At 48.8% G+C, this 14,251-nt stretch overlaps 2 protein-coding genes across 4 annotated transcripts in view; both read left to right on the top strand.

Moving 5' to 3' along the window:
• The window catches only part of DHDDS (dehydrodolichyl diphosphate synthase subunit), a 28,793-nt gene extending 19,988 nt beyond the window's left edge, over positions 1–8,805 (top strand). For 2 of the 3 annotated variants that reach the window (XM_081224144.1, XM_081224145.1), the window contains exon 9: positions 6,493–8,805. In XM_081224144.1, the coding sequence (XP_081080270.1) occupies positions 6,493–6,732 (240 nt within the window). In that variant the 3' untranslated portion in view covers positions 6,733–8,805. The remainder of the gene's footprint in view (positions 1–6,492) is intronic. The other variant, XM_081224146.1, reaches the window with a different exon arrangement.
• Positions 8,806–9,939: 1,134 nt separating this feature from the next.
• Positions 9,940–13,737, top strand: HMGN2 (high mobility group nucleosomal binding domain 2). Its single transcript, XM_081224147.1, has 6 exons — positions 9,940–10,148; positions 11,170–11,214; positions 11,417–11,446; positions 11,812–11,862; positions 12,290–12,385; positions 12,880–13,737. Exons 1-6 carry the CDS (start codon positions 10,134–10,136, stop codon positions 12,913–12,915), a joined length of 273 nt encoding a protein of 90 aa, XP_081080273.1. The 5' UTR covers positions 9,940–10,133; the 3' UTR covers positions 12,916–13,737.
• Positions 13,738–14,251: the final 514 nt, after the last annotated feature.

Below are 14,251 nucleotides of genomic sequence, written 5' to 3'. Positions count from 1 at the left end.
TTGAGTTCAAGTAAAAGGAAAAACAGCAAAGTCTCAATTATCCACTGTCAGAGAGGAATGAATATCAGATTTTTCCACATGACCAAGTCTCCCTTTAAGAACTAAAACTTTTTTTAATCCTATTTTGATAGAAAACTTTCTTAAACAGGTCTTGTGCATAATTCATTAACACCTTCTGTATACCAGGCACTTGCTAGTAATGATGATGATTAGAATAATCACATTCTAATGATGCTGATAACGATAATTTTGTTAGTAACTGCCATCTTGAAGGACTTCACTGTGCAGGATGGCCTTGAAGGGTGGGACTCTTTCTCTAAGCTAGATTGTCCCCAAATACTTGGCTTTGGGGTTTCTTGTATATGGTCAATGGCTAATTTTGACAGCATCCCTTCTTCCCTTCTCTTCCTATTTCCAGTTTTAAATCAGCTACAGGCAAGGAAACCAGGCAACCAAGCTTGTTAGAGTTATGTCTGTAAAGTGAGAGTAAACTGGCCTTGCATGAAGCCCAGAGGATCTTGGTGCACGAGCTTTTGTGTATGGATATTCTTGTCTCTAAGTTGGCTACTCAGAAGTCTTTTAGTAATTTCAGGTTTCTCAGATACTTTCCCACATGGCTATCGGAGGAATTACCTCAAGTTTCACTCATTTCATAAATGTCTTATTACTGAGTACCTGGTCTGAGTCAGGCACTATGTTAGTATTAGGCACAAGAGAGTCAAGCAGTTAGTTGGCCAGACAAGATCCCTGCCTTCATGGAGCTTATATTTTTACTTGAGGAGACAGATAATAAGTAAACAAGTATATACAATAATTTCAGATTGTAATAAGGCAATGAAGAAAATAGGGTGATATGCTAGGAAGTAATGAAGAGAGCAGGAGGTGCTGAATAAAGCAGTCAAGGAAGGCCTCTCTAAGGAGGTCTTTTTTAAGCCATTATATTAGAGATGAGAGATAGCCAGATGGGTAAAAATCCAGGGGGAAAGAATTATTCTCTGCAGAGGGAGCAGCAAGGGCAAGGATACTAAAGTTATAAAGTTTAGGTCTTGGAAGAACAAAGAAAGAGGCCAGCACACATGAGGGAGAAGGATGTGGGATGAGGCTGGGTAGGAGTCAGGCCTCTGATCACTGAGGGCCTTGTAGGCCATGATGACACATCTGAAGACTTTTGATCAGGGGAGTGACAGGATCTGATTTACATTTTGTAAAAATCACTCAGGATTTTCAGAGGGCAGGAGTCAGAGACCAAACTCCTACAGTAGTCCAGGTGGGAGAATGTGCCTCAAGGTGGGGTTGCAGCTGTAGAGAAGGGGAGGGCTGAGTGGACTGAGATGGAGGAAAAACAAAAGTTATAACAGAAACAAATGAAACTAAGTTGATAATATAACCCCCAGAGAAAGGGATTAATTCCAGTTACCTGAACATAGTTCTCTGACTATACATTTTTAGTAGGATATATTCTAAGGATAATACAAACTGGAAAGCTAACTTAAACATTACTTAGGAGGTTTATTAGTGGTAATGTTGATGATGTAACTGTGAAACTCTCTTATGCATCTTGTAGGATAAAACAAATGAGTACAAATGTTAATGTTATTAGGAACCAAAACATTTAGGTTTTGGCCTGGGCAGCTGGGTAGATGGCTCTGCTGTTTCCTAGGATGGGGTGGAACGTGTTTGAGGACAGCCATTAAGAGTTTCATTTGGTACCTAAGAATCATAATTTCAAACATTTATTGAGTTCTTACGTGTCAGGCATCCTTTTACTTACATTCTATGTAGTTCTATAAGGTAGATACTATTATTAATTGCCCCCATTTTTAGAGTGAGGAAACCAAAGTAATAACAGATATTGACTTCCCTGAACCTTTTTTCAGCAGACCTCATAGAGGTTTTGGCCAGATTCCCTCTACCCAGGAGCCCTCAAACTCTGTTTCTAGAAATCTTAGCACCTCAGCAGAAGCACTAAGCGTACAATCCAGACTGACAACATCCTGGCCAGTTTGACCTCAGACCAGAGAGCTGATCTTTCTAATATCTCCCTTGTATGTATCCTGTATCATCACCAAATTGGACTCTTCACAGTTCCTTGTTCCCATACCCTTTGGTATTCTGCCTCCACATCTGTGTTCTTGACCCATCTCCCAAATTCCCATTGTTAAATTCTGAGCTGCTCTGTCTCTAAGCCCTGCCCAGTATGTCCCCATTCCCTGCAGGAAGCCAGGGCAGGGAGTTGGGTTCTTGATCTATAGTAGCTCACTGGGATGAGGGCAGCTGATGGATGCTAATGGAAACAGGGGCTCAGCTACAAATTGTTGGAGGCTACACCTTGGTATCTGAAGGGACCGTGGCAGTTTCCAGGTGGTCACCCATCAGTCTTAGAGAATGGGGGTTGGCAAATGGAAGAAATCTCGACTATGACACAGTAGGACAGATAGAAAATGAGGGCAAGGAAGGGGTGGGCAGCAGTACAGAGCCACCGATCCTCAGAATATGAGGCCACAAGCTGCATGGATGGTAGGTCCATGGGGGGATCTTTGACAGAGATGAGGAATAAGTGTTCGGTCTACTTAATCTGTAATGATATAGAGGGAGAATATACATATTCCCATTAAACTTCCTTTGATGCATTTGTCAGAGGTTAAACGCCAGGGTGGAACAATCAACCATTTTATTTCTAGTGCTCTTTAGGTAGTCACTATCTTCTTCTCAAGAGAAGTTAAAAACTTCAGCTATTGTCTCAGACATTTCTGACTTTGAGTCATGGCGCTGCCTTCTAGCTGTGTGACTGACTGGGCAATTACTTAACCCTTCAGAGAATCACTTTTCTCATCTGTAAAATGAGAGGAGTAATGATAATAATAATACCTGCCTCACAGATTTGTGATAAGTCTTCAGTAAGCTAATACACTAAAAGCGCTGGAACAGAGTTCATTTTCAGAGACTGGTGGCCAATATCGTTCACAATGTGTGTGTCTGGGCTCTTCAGACTTCATCTGTCTCCAGAAAAACCACAGACACTTAGCACCCCGCTCATCCCATCACCAGTACAGTTCCCTTAGCAGGGAGACTCTGGGTGCTCGTCAAAACATCATGTTTTCAGCAAGAGGTACTGTCTCTAACAGCCCTCAGAAATGCACCCCCCATGCTACTGACCTGGGCATATTGATTGTGGCAAATGGGGACTTATGGGAAGACTTGTCATTAGCTAATGAATGTTTTGAAACCCAAGACCTGCATCCTCTCCATGCCCCAGTGAGGTCAGAGGACTTGAGGGTTTATATACTGGAGGGGCTATTACATCTTGTTCCCTAATTCTGCTGAGGAGGGAACAAGAGCAGAGAGGCTTAATGCCCAGGAGAGATTTATATTAATAGGTTAGGGCCCCATTTCTCAAAACGAGCTCCTTGGAGCCCTTACACCATAAGGTCTGCATGAGAAGTGTCTAAGGTAATTATTAACGCCCTCTCCCCTGATTGGTCATTACACAGGGAGAGTAGACAGTATGGTCAGGGAGAGAGAGATTGACTATTAGGACTTCCACTAGCCTAGATTTTCAGAGGCTGAGTACCTGAGAACTTACAACACCTTTGAGATAGGGCGGTAGATCCAGACCATGTGGAGGTTGCACAGAGGTGCCCAGATGCAGGCCACTGGTTCCCCACTCCACCCCTAGAAAGTACAGCTTATCCAGAGGCACGAAACACATTTTCCAATGATCTTTCAAGAAGTTATCTTAGGGCTTCCCTGGTGGTGCAGTGGTTGAGAGTCCGCCTGCCGATGCAGGGGACACGGGTTCGTGCCCGGGAAGATCCCACATGCCGTGGAGTGGCTAGGCCCGTGAGTCATGGCCACTGAGCCTGCACGTCTGGAGCCTGTGCTCCGCAATGGGAGAGGCCACAACAGTGAGAGGCCCGCGTACCGCAAAAAAAAAAAAAAAAAAAGTTAGTGGAGAAACCAAGGGAACTTCAACCCACTGTGTGACCTAGGCCAAGCCCCTCCCCACCTCAGCCTTGGTGTCCTTGTCTGTGCAATGAGAAGGCTAGAGCTGATGGTCTTTACGAGCTCCCCTGACTCTGTCATCCTAACAGTGAATCGCTGATTCCTGGCAAATTAGGGGCCAGGGTCTGCTTGGCTTCAGCCTCCCTGCTCAGCACTCAGTCTAGGGCTGCCATTTGGAAAAAGCCTGAGCCTCATGGAGCAATTTTAACCAGCTCCGCATTTCCTCCTTCTGTGGCTCGGTGCCCTCATCCTTCCTGTTCAGCCAGGACTTAGCCTACTTAGTCCTAGCCACAAGCAGTGGTGACAGAAGAAGGGCTAACTGTTAATAGCCAAGCACCAGATTGGGCATTCATTATCTCATGTTCCCTCAAACCACCCAGTGATATGGACACTGTCGTCCCCATTTTGCAGATGAAGAAATAGGCTTGGAGAGGTGAGGGAGTCCTCTGGACAGAAACTTCTGAAACCCCAGTATTCCAGGCAGACTCACACTGGCCTGATCACGCTCTTTGATTTCCTGAGTCTTTGCCCATTATTCCCCCGCCTGATATTCTCCTCCCCCCATACACTCTACCTTTATCTGAATCTTCCCCATTGGTTAAAGCTCAGCTCAGATTCTGCCTGACCATGAGATTTCACTGCCCCCTTGACCTTCATCAACCACAGTTTCTTTCCTCTGAACTGCATGGCCCTTTCTCTTACCTCCATGATGATCCTTACCACATCCCACCTTGTATTATGGTATTTGGGTACATCTCTGTGTCCTCCTCAGCCTGTAAGCACATGGATCGCAGTGACTACGTCCTGTGCATTTCCGTACCCCCAATAAAGTCTTGTCTGTAGGACCCAGGGTTCCTCCTGACTAAGGCCAGGAAGAAGCCCTTCTAACAAGATGAAGACCCTTAGCAGCAACTTTTTAAGCTTGTTTTAGTCTTCATGGCTCCACATGGGAGTTCATTATCATAGCAGAAGAGTACCCTTGAATGCCTTGGATCATTCAACAGCCTGGAGGGGGGATTTTCCAGATTTTTCATTTGTCATCTTTATTCATGCAGTAAGTCTTTATTGCTGAGAGACCCTAGCAAATCACTTCCCTACTCTGAACCTCCATGTCTGTCTCCAGCAGATAGAAAGTACCTCCGTAACTCTTTTGGGAGGGTCAAGTGAGACTGCAGATGAAGTGCTTGTGTACATGTAAGATATTCCTTAAAGGATTAAAACAAAGCAATCCAGGTGTTCACAGGCTGAGTAGGACACAGACAGGTACCCAGATACCACAGTACAAGGTAGAATGTGGTAAGGGTCACAAAGGGTATAGGATGCCAAATCGGCAGCAAAATGGGAGTTTCTCACACATGGAATAGGTTTGGCAGGAGGGACTCTGGTGCTAAGGTTCTGCAGCCTGTTAGAGTGGCAGGAGCAGAGAGCATCAGTGAGGCACAGCAAGGCCTTGGTTCTGCTCCAGAAGGGTTTTCTCCTTCTGTGCCAGGAGCATCCTCCTTGTCCTCCTGGGATCATACAGTCAGTGTACTGAGCATTTCACATGTACAGGGTGCCCCAAGTGCCAGAAAGGAAAAGCCACAGTCTCTGTCCTCTAGGAGTTTATGGTTTGTCTGAAGATACACACAGGGTATGAGAAGTGCTGCCAAGGAATATAATCACTTACCTGGTGTCAGAACTGGTTCCAGGAGCCTGAGGGCTCCACTGAGCCTTCAAGGGTTCATTTTTCTAACAGAAAATGTGGACTATGGACACTAATGCCTATTCTAGAGGCAGGATGAAGTAAGTGGCTTAAGAAAGCTGAAACTGCTTCTCATAATGTTCACAGGAGGGTCATTTGCTGGGCGAGTCAGCCTGGTCTCCATATGAGAGGCAGTTCTGGATCCAGACCCTGAAAGATAACTTTAGGGAGTTGGGAGGATGGCACCCTTAGAGTGACCTGGGAAACCAAAGAAATGACCCACTGATGTGCCCCAGGCAGGAATAGAACCTTCCTTGCATCAGAGTAATAACTTGTAAAATTGCTGTTTCTGTTTGAGAGCCTGCTAATATGCTGGAGGGGTTTTGCATATTTTATCTCTAATCCTTAAAACCACTCTTCAAGGTAGGCACAACGCCCCGCTTTACAGATGAAGAAGTGAGGTTAGGAGAGGATTTGCCCAAAGCCATAAAGCTAGGTGGTGGGGGAACCAGAAGTCACACCCACATTTGCCTTGTTCCCTTCCAAGTGCAAACTTGGGAAGAATTTCAAGAAATATAGAAACTCCCACCCAAAACAAACCAAGATGGATCCAGAACTGCTACTGCCCTGCCTATACAACATGGGCACCACCCATTGCACACCTACTCCCAAACCTTTCCAAATCTGCTACAGACTTCCCACTGTTCCACTTAACTTGGCCCGTCCTGTGCCCCACCCTTACCTCCTCCATCCCAATTCCACCCACGCCTAAAAATGATCTCCCCACCCCAATCCCCACTTTTCTCTAGCAGAAGGCCCGAGACATGTATGCAGAGGATCGGAAGAGGCAGCAGCTGGAGAGGGACCAGGCTGCAGTGACAGAACAGCTGCTGCAAGAGGGGCTCCAGGCCAGTGGGGACGCCCAGCTCCGACGGACACGCTTGCACAAACTCTCAGCCAGACGAGAAGAGCGGGTCCAAGGCTTCCTGCAGGCCTTGGAACTCAAGCGGGCTGACTGGCTGGCACGTCTGGGCACTGCATCAGCCTGAGTGAGGCTGGCCTCCTGCCACTTTGCCCTGCCCTCTGCCTCCAGGGCCCCACTCCCCTTTCTTTTCTTGGTGAAAGGTACCTCCCTCCTGATGATGAACTGTGTTTCCTTTGCTTGGCAAGGGAGCCCCAGAGGCCAGGTTTGCTGGCCATAGATATCTTTGGGCTGCCTGGGACAGTGCCCCTGGCGAGGGTTGAGGGTGAGAGTCTCTCACAAGTACACTAAACCCAAACTCTGATCCAGGTCAAACTCTGATCACAAATAGATTCAGAGAGCAGAGGCCCCCGCTCTTCCATCTTTGCCACCTCTACCTGTACTCCTAGGTGCACTTTCTTTTTCCACCAGCACATCCTTCAACACAAAGAATTTCGGGGAAGAGTTCTCCCCAAAACCTTAGCCCTTTACCCATCCATCTTAGTCTTCACAAAAGATGTGGACCCACCTTGGATCTGCTGGTAAATAGCTAGTAGGCAGCCAGCGTTATTTAGGCAAGGAAGGGGAGGGAGAGACAGAAGAAAATTTGCCCATCTGCTGCTCCTCCCCCTTGGCTCTCCACCTGGGATTTGCTATTGAATCTCTACCCCCTCCCACCACACAGTGCTGACTGCTCACTGAAAGCAGCGACCCCAGTGGTGCGCGGAAGCCAGGCGGGTGATTACAATCCAATTACCTATTGTCGACTCAGCCCACACAAGCTTTTCTCCTCCTCTTGCAGGGCATGGGGCCAGCCTCCACTCCCCAGTGAGACCGGTCCCCTCCATGGCTACAGGGTAACAGAAGACCTATAGGCCCTGGTGAATCTAATCCAGCACAGGCCACCTTCCCTGGATCACATCAGGACCAAGAGCACAGAAACAAGCACTTCTCCCAACTGACTGCCTCCTGCCCTCAGCATCTCGGACTCTGCTTCCCACCTCTACAGCCTTTGAGGCTTTTCTCAGCTTTTGACCTGTCCCTCTAAGTAGACCGTGAGATGATTTATTCCCAGCATGGCAGAGTCTCAGCTTGTGAGGGCCAAGGTTGCCCAGCAGGGAGAAGAGGGCCGAGTCAAGGGCCGTGTCCTTTTCCTTACCTCTCCCTACCAGGCCTCGCTGCAGAGCTGCTGAGAGGATTAGTGCCTTTGAAGAGCTGTCTGAGCAGCTCTGTGCTTCAGGTGCCCCAGAGCAGCAAGCACCAGCGGGTAATACCAACCAAAGGCTACTCTGTTTAGTCTTCCCGGTTTACTTTCTGCATACTGTTTCCCAGCACCTCCCTCTAGGGGAGAGGTAGGATCTTGCAAGCAGTGCTAAGAGCATATTCTTTAAAACCTCTCACTTCTCTATACTCCAGTCTCCTCCCCTTTCTGTGCCTGGATACCTGGCACAGGAGACCCTTTGGCCATCATCCCTGCTCCCAGAATCAAACATAAATGCCCGGCACTGCGATTGAGAAGCCAATCAATGCGCCCTTTGGCAAGTCCCCCCCTCACACACCTGGCACTCCCCACTACCAATCCCTGGCACAGGGTTCCCAGAGAGCAGGTGCTGTACATTTTCCAGCTTTACAAGGGGGCTGTTGACAGCCTTAATTAGGGAGGCATGAATTATGTGGCTATAATGCAGAGCCCTACAATTAAGGCGGGAATGAGGGGCTGGAGGCAGCAAACGGAATCTGCCCTGTGAGCATGGTTGGTGAGTCCTGTGTCCTTTCTGGATCTGACTTTCCCTACTATGATTGGGGTACAGCAGAGGTGATTAATAGGGCTGGTATCTTTGGCCTGAGGTCCTGTATTCTGGGAAATGTACACAGTGGGGAGGGGTGAAGAGTGGCTGCCTCAGGAGGCAGTGTAAGGGGTGGGAAGGAGAAGAGGCGGAGGGATCGCTGCTGCTCAGGAACAGGGGCTGCAAATAGTTGATATGAACTCGCAGTGATTGCTTTCTACCGGTGTGATTTGTACAAACCAGCTCAACCCTTGCCTCAAGAAATTAGGTGAGACCTTTTTAAATGTCCTCCCACCTGTGAGCCAACCCCCCCAGTTGAGGATATTTATCGTGTTGCGTTCTCTCGGGTGTCAAATAGAATTTTTAAAATTCTTTCTTAGATGTAAAACTTGTTTGCGAGCAGTGCAACAGAAGATTATGTTTTGCTGCAGCAATTGTCTACCTCCCTCAGGTGCACTTGGCTACCTCCAGGATCCCTAGCTTTGGGGGCGGAGGGGGGGAGCCACTGGAAGAGCCCTTTTTCCATCGCAACACCTGTACCTCTACTTGTTTCCTAATGCCCGGACGCTTTCCTCCACCCTCCTTTTCCCTCGCGCAAGTGAAAGGAAGCCAGCCAGCCTGCCAGTGTGGAAGGAGGGATTTCGCCAGTTGCGTCTGCAGCGCCCAGGGTTGGTGGCTGCATCGGGTGGGGGCAGCTGAGCTTCATGTCTCCGAAGCTGGTAAAGCTTAGAGGGAGGGGAGTGCTAGTAGGCCTTCTTGGCGGCCACTCTCCGTCATTCGGTGGCGGGGTTCTGAGGTCCAGGAATACAAGGACCTAGGAGAGCCAGCCACCCGACAGGCTTTGGGGGGGCTTCGTTGGTGTTTGGGGAGGCGGCTGAGCAACGGGTGCTGAAAGGACAGCTCCTACCTGCCCCACTGCACCCGAAAGGCACCTCTGCGTGTAAAGTCTCCCCCTGGAACCCCCACCCCACCTCGAGTGGACCGCCTTCCAGGTGATGTGCCCGAGAGGCGTCCTCCGAGTGGCAGCCTGGAAGGATGCACGTCTGGCTGCGCCGAGCTGGCTTCCCCGCTCTTTCCCCACTTCAGCGTCAGCCTTGGCCCTGGGAACTGCAGCCTGTGCCTCCAAGCCGCGCGCTTCCTCCCGCCTCCGGCGGAGAAGGGCAGTGCGGCCAGGCCTAGCAAACCCTTCTTCTGGGGCCCCCAGCGGGAACAGGAAGGAAAGCGGCTGAGATGCGCCCTAAGTGTCGCATGGCTTGGAGAAGTGGGTAGCTCGGTTGCATAAGGTGGAAGGAACTTGGTAGTTTGGAAAAGCCAGCTCTTGGCGGGAGCCGAAGCCCAAAGCCCGCCGAGTTGCACCACCCTCCCTCATTTATTGCCCTCGACGCGCGCCTCCCCCACTGCGCCCCCACCCCCTAGGCGCGCCGCCGTCTCGCGCGCCCTCCCCCCCATACCCCCCTCCTCACTCCCTCCAGAGGAGGTGAGTTTAAACCCCGCCCACGTGACCCCAGCTGGGCCAATGAGCGGCGGCGGGAGGTGAAATCCGGTTCTAACCGGTCCGGGGCTCCCAGCGCTATAAAAACTTTATAAACCCCCCGGAGCCCGAGCAGTGTGAAGAAGAGGCGAGAGCGACCCTTGGACTGGCCAAAGCCGCGCGCCACTGCATCCCCGTGTCCAGCGCCTACGTCCCGCCGCCGTCGCCACCATGCCCAAGAGAAAGGTACGTGGCGCGAGGGCCCCAGGCGCTGGGCCGCTGCCGCCGCCACCACCACCACCACCACCACCACCACCACCACCACCACCACCACCAATGCAGCAGCCGCCGCCGCTTCCCCGGCTTTGGGAAGCGCGAATCAGCGGCGAGCTGGAGCAGGCTCAGCCCCCCGGCGCGGTAGCTCGAGGCGGTGTCAGGCGGCCCCGGGCTAACCCTGCGCGGCTTGGCTGCCCGCGGGCGCCAGAGGCCATATTGGAGGAGCGGCGGCCGCGGCGGGAGGAGCCATGTTGGCGGCTGTTTATCCCGCTCCCCTTGGGCTCGACGTGCCCGCCCCGCGCCCCCTCCCCCCATCGCTAGCCCCCCCCCCTTCCCCGCGGGCGGGCAATTCAAACCCGAAAGGGCGGGAAGGCGGCATTCGGGGTTGGCGGGCGGGGGAACGCGCTGCCGCCAAAAAAAACGCCGCCGTGAGGGGGCGGGGCCCTCTTCCCTGGGGGCGGGACTTCGCAGTGTGGCCCCACCTCCACCGCGCGCCGCCCACGGCCCCCGCGCACGAGACTCGCCCCGGTGCGCGCCGCTGCCGCCCACGAGTTCCTCCGGCTGCGTGCTTGTCCCGTCTCCCGCCCTCGACGGCTGCCATGGTAACGGCGCTGGGGCCCCGCCTCCGGAGGGGTTTGTTTGCTCCTTGTGCAGCTGTTGCTTCTGCCTGGCGCGGCGGCGCGGGCTGCGCTCCGCGCGCCTCGCTCCAGCTTTGCGCGCGCTTCGCGGGGCCCCGCCGTCCCTGCGCGTTATGAGCCAGACCGGCTGTGAGGCTGACACATAACAGCGTTCCTAGAGCTTTCTGAGTACTTCGGGGATTTGCATAGGATCTGGGGATGCTACAAACTGAGGATTTGTATGTCCTAGGAAAGTTGTGTACAAGATTCCCTTCGATTTTTTTCTCCCCCTTTAGGACTTCGTTAAGTTTACTGAATCATTAAGAACTGCTTCAGAAGCTGCAACTTTCTTAGCTTTTGCTTGTTTTTTATAGGCTGAAGGGGATGCTAAAGGAGATAAAACCAAGGTGAAGGATGAAGTAAGTCTAATTCTCACTGCTTTTGGAGTCTCGCAAAGCCTTGGGCTCCTTTAGTGGTAATTAACCATATTCATAGTCCTGAATTTGCCTCAGTAAGCTCTCTTTACTTCCTATAGTCTAGAACAATTTAGCTGCAAAACTTTTTTGTGTATAAGTGGTTCAACTGTCTTATTTGTAATTTTCTTTATTTTTTTTTAAATAGCCACAGAGAAGATCTGCAAGGTTATCTGCTGTAAGTGTGTCTGCTTTAAATTTTCATATTATTCCCTGAAACTAAAAAGCATTGAAAAACGGTTCCCTTTGCTTCCCATGAATTACGGGCAGTGGCTGGTATTGAATGACTTACTCTGCTATGGACTCTTGCCCATTTGGAATTTGCTGGTTCTGAAATTGTGATGGCTGTAGCCAAAGTGGGACACTTCCGAGTGTTACTTGAGTGGGTTTCTGAAGATATGAAGTTCTAATGGAAAGCCCGCCACAAACTTTACAAAGTAGGAGAAACTTCTATGCCAGTGGTGCTGTGGTTTGGTTGTGGGTTGTTTTCTTTGGTCCATTGTACTAATGTTCTCTGCTTTCCTTTTCTCCCCCGAATAAAAGAAACCTGCTCCTCCAAAGCCAGAGCCCAAGCCTAAAAAGGCCCCTGCAAAGGTGAGTAGGACAGTGAGACAAACATGCATCTAGGATTTACATAAAAGCCTGAGCAGTTTCCCATGTTGCTGACAACATGCTATATAACAACTTCATCTGTTGACACAGAGTTGAGATTTGACAGAGTTAATAGGACTGGTCCTTAACCAAGAACTCTGTCTTCAATTTACAGAAAACTGTACACTTGGGTATTAAACAAGTGTAAGTGTTTAAGCTGTCTTGTTCTATTATTTACACTCAGATAAAGAATTCCATGTATTGAAGACCACAGTTTGGCCTTGTTTTTATGAATGGGGGAGGGTATATAGTTTATGTGTGTGTCTTATATTTGATAAACAACCCTACTTTGTGCAGAGCTTTGTAGACTTGTATCCCGATGATATGAAATGAGGAGAAACAGCTTTTTTCCCCCATCCCCCCATTTTAGAAGGGAGAGAAGGTACCCAAAGGGAAAAAGGGGAAAGCTGATGCTGGCAAGGATGGGAATAACCCTGCAGAAAACGGAGATGCCAAAACAGACCAGGTACAACTATTTTCACTTTATGTTAAGTCTGCCCATTCAATCAGTTAATGATCCCAAAAGCTTTTATGGCTTTTTTCTTAGATCTGTATCACTCCAAGTGTGCCTTTTAGTCTGGAGTTTGCTTGGTTTTTTTTTCTGTGAGTTTAATCTGGATTCTTGAAGTCTCTGCCGTCCAATAAAGAGAGCTGTGGTATGAGCCTTGTCCTGTCGTTAGGTGTTGCACTCATGCTACACCATGGTTTTCAAGTTGGGAATAACCTCAGATCTTGTAATACTGGTGTGCCCCCTTCCCCAGTTTTACAGTAAGATCCAGAGGGGAGGTGACTTAGCAAAGTTACCTGCCAAGTCATTTTCAAAAGAAGTACTGAGTCTCAGTGTCAAAGTACCTAAAACCTGAACTTTGGCCTGGGAGCAAAGAAATGCTATAAATGAAATATGAATGAAGATAGTTTCCACATCTACATATTATATTCATCTGTCTGTTTTTCTTTTAGGCACAGAAAGCTGAAGGTGCTGGAGATGCCAAGTGAAGTGTGCATTTTTGATAACTGTGTACTTCTGGTGACTGTACAGTTTGAAATACTATTTTTTATCAAGTTTTATAAAAATGCAGAATTTTGTTTTACTTTTTTTTTTTTTTTAAGCTATGTTGTTAGCATACAGAACACTTCATTGTTGTTTTTTGGGGGAAGAGCACATGTCACTAATAGATTGTCTCTGAAGCTGGATTGACATGGGAAAAAAAAAAACCTTTCCCGTCTGGTTTTGAGAGACTTCCTCTTGGTTCCCAGGAAGGAGGGGTTCCTTGATATTGACACACAGTAGCCACCTTGGCACAAATGCCTTGTGGTGTGGAGAAACGAAAATTAGTTTTTACGTCCTCTTCTCCCTCTCCACCTTCAGCATAGACTTGACTCCCTTAACCCAGAGACCTGTTGGAACCTGACCCCCAAAAATTGGTTACCAGTATGTCAGGCAATCTGGACTTTGCATTGTCACCATTGAGATGGCGTCCCTCAAAAGAGCAGCGGTTCCTTTTTTAGATTGTGGATCTTCAGATTGATACTTTTGCCATTTTCATTTCCATTTCCTGAAAGTCAGGGTCGGCTTGTGAAAAGTTGTTAAACAACATACTAAATGTGAAATGTCAACCCTCACTCTAAACTTTCCCTGTTCAGAGCATCACATGAAGACTTAATGGGGTTTTATAGTGGCTTTCTGATTTTGGTAGTCCATTGCAAAAGGGAGTTTGAAAGTTGTTGTATACTGTTAACGATTGTCTGCCCATGTCCTGCCTGAAATACCATGATTGTTTATGAAAAGTATCTTTAATAAAGCTGGATACAGTTTGACTTGGAATGCTGCCTCTAATCTTTTCCCAGGAGTGGGGGAGCCTGGTTTCTCCAAGTCTCTTGGGACAGGATGCATTCTGGTGTGAGGTGTAGAGGTTCCATGTACAGTCAGTCCTTATGGTCCATCTGTAGAACACAGTGCTACGTGGACTTGGGAAAGATCCCAGGAGTAGACAGGTGGTAAGAGGCTGGGAGCAGAGAAATGGTTTCTGTACTTGGTTATGTAACACTACCTGAAGTGTATTTTTAAATGCAGGTATTTGGTAGATCTGAGGCTTGGGTCTGGCAGCTGATAGTAAAAGAGCCTTTCCACTTCATTCACATTTAAGATCTCTGTAAAATTAGCAAGTTAATAGATACGGCTATATAGTCCTTGTGCGAGAAGAAAATGCCTGTTTGTCTACATGGTTGGCCGTAAGATTTGTAAGGCAGATGGCACCCTGCTGTTGAGCAGACCTGCAAATCTTCTGTGAATTGATTAAATTCTTGTCCTTGCTGGTAAACTGCTCTAGCT

Source organism: Mesoplodon bidens (assembly GCF_964165515.1).
Source record: "Mesoplodon bidens genome assembly, chromosome: 2".
Classification (NCBI taxonomy): Eukaryota; Metazoa; Chordata; class Mammalia; order Artiodactyla; family Ziphiidae; genus Mesoplodon; species Mesoplodon bidens.
The sequence above is the reverse complement of the archived record's forward strand: the minus strand, read 5'-3'. Positions and strand labels throughout refer to the sequence as shown.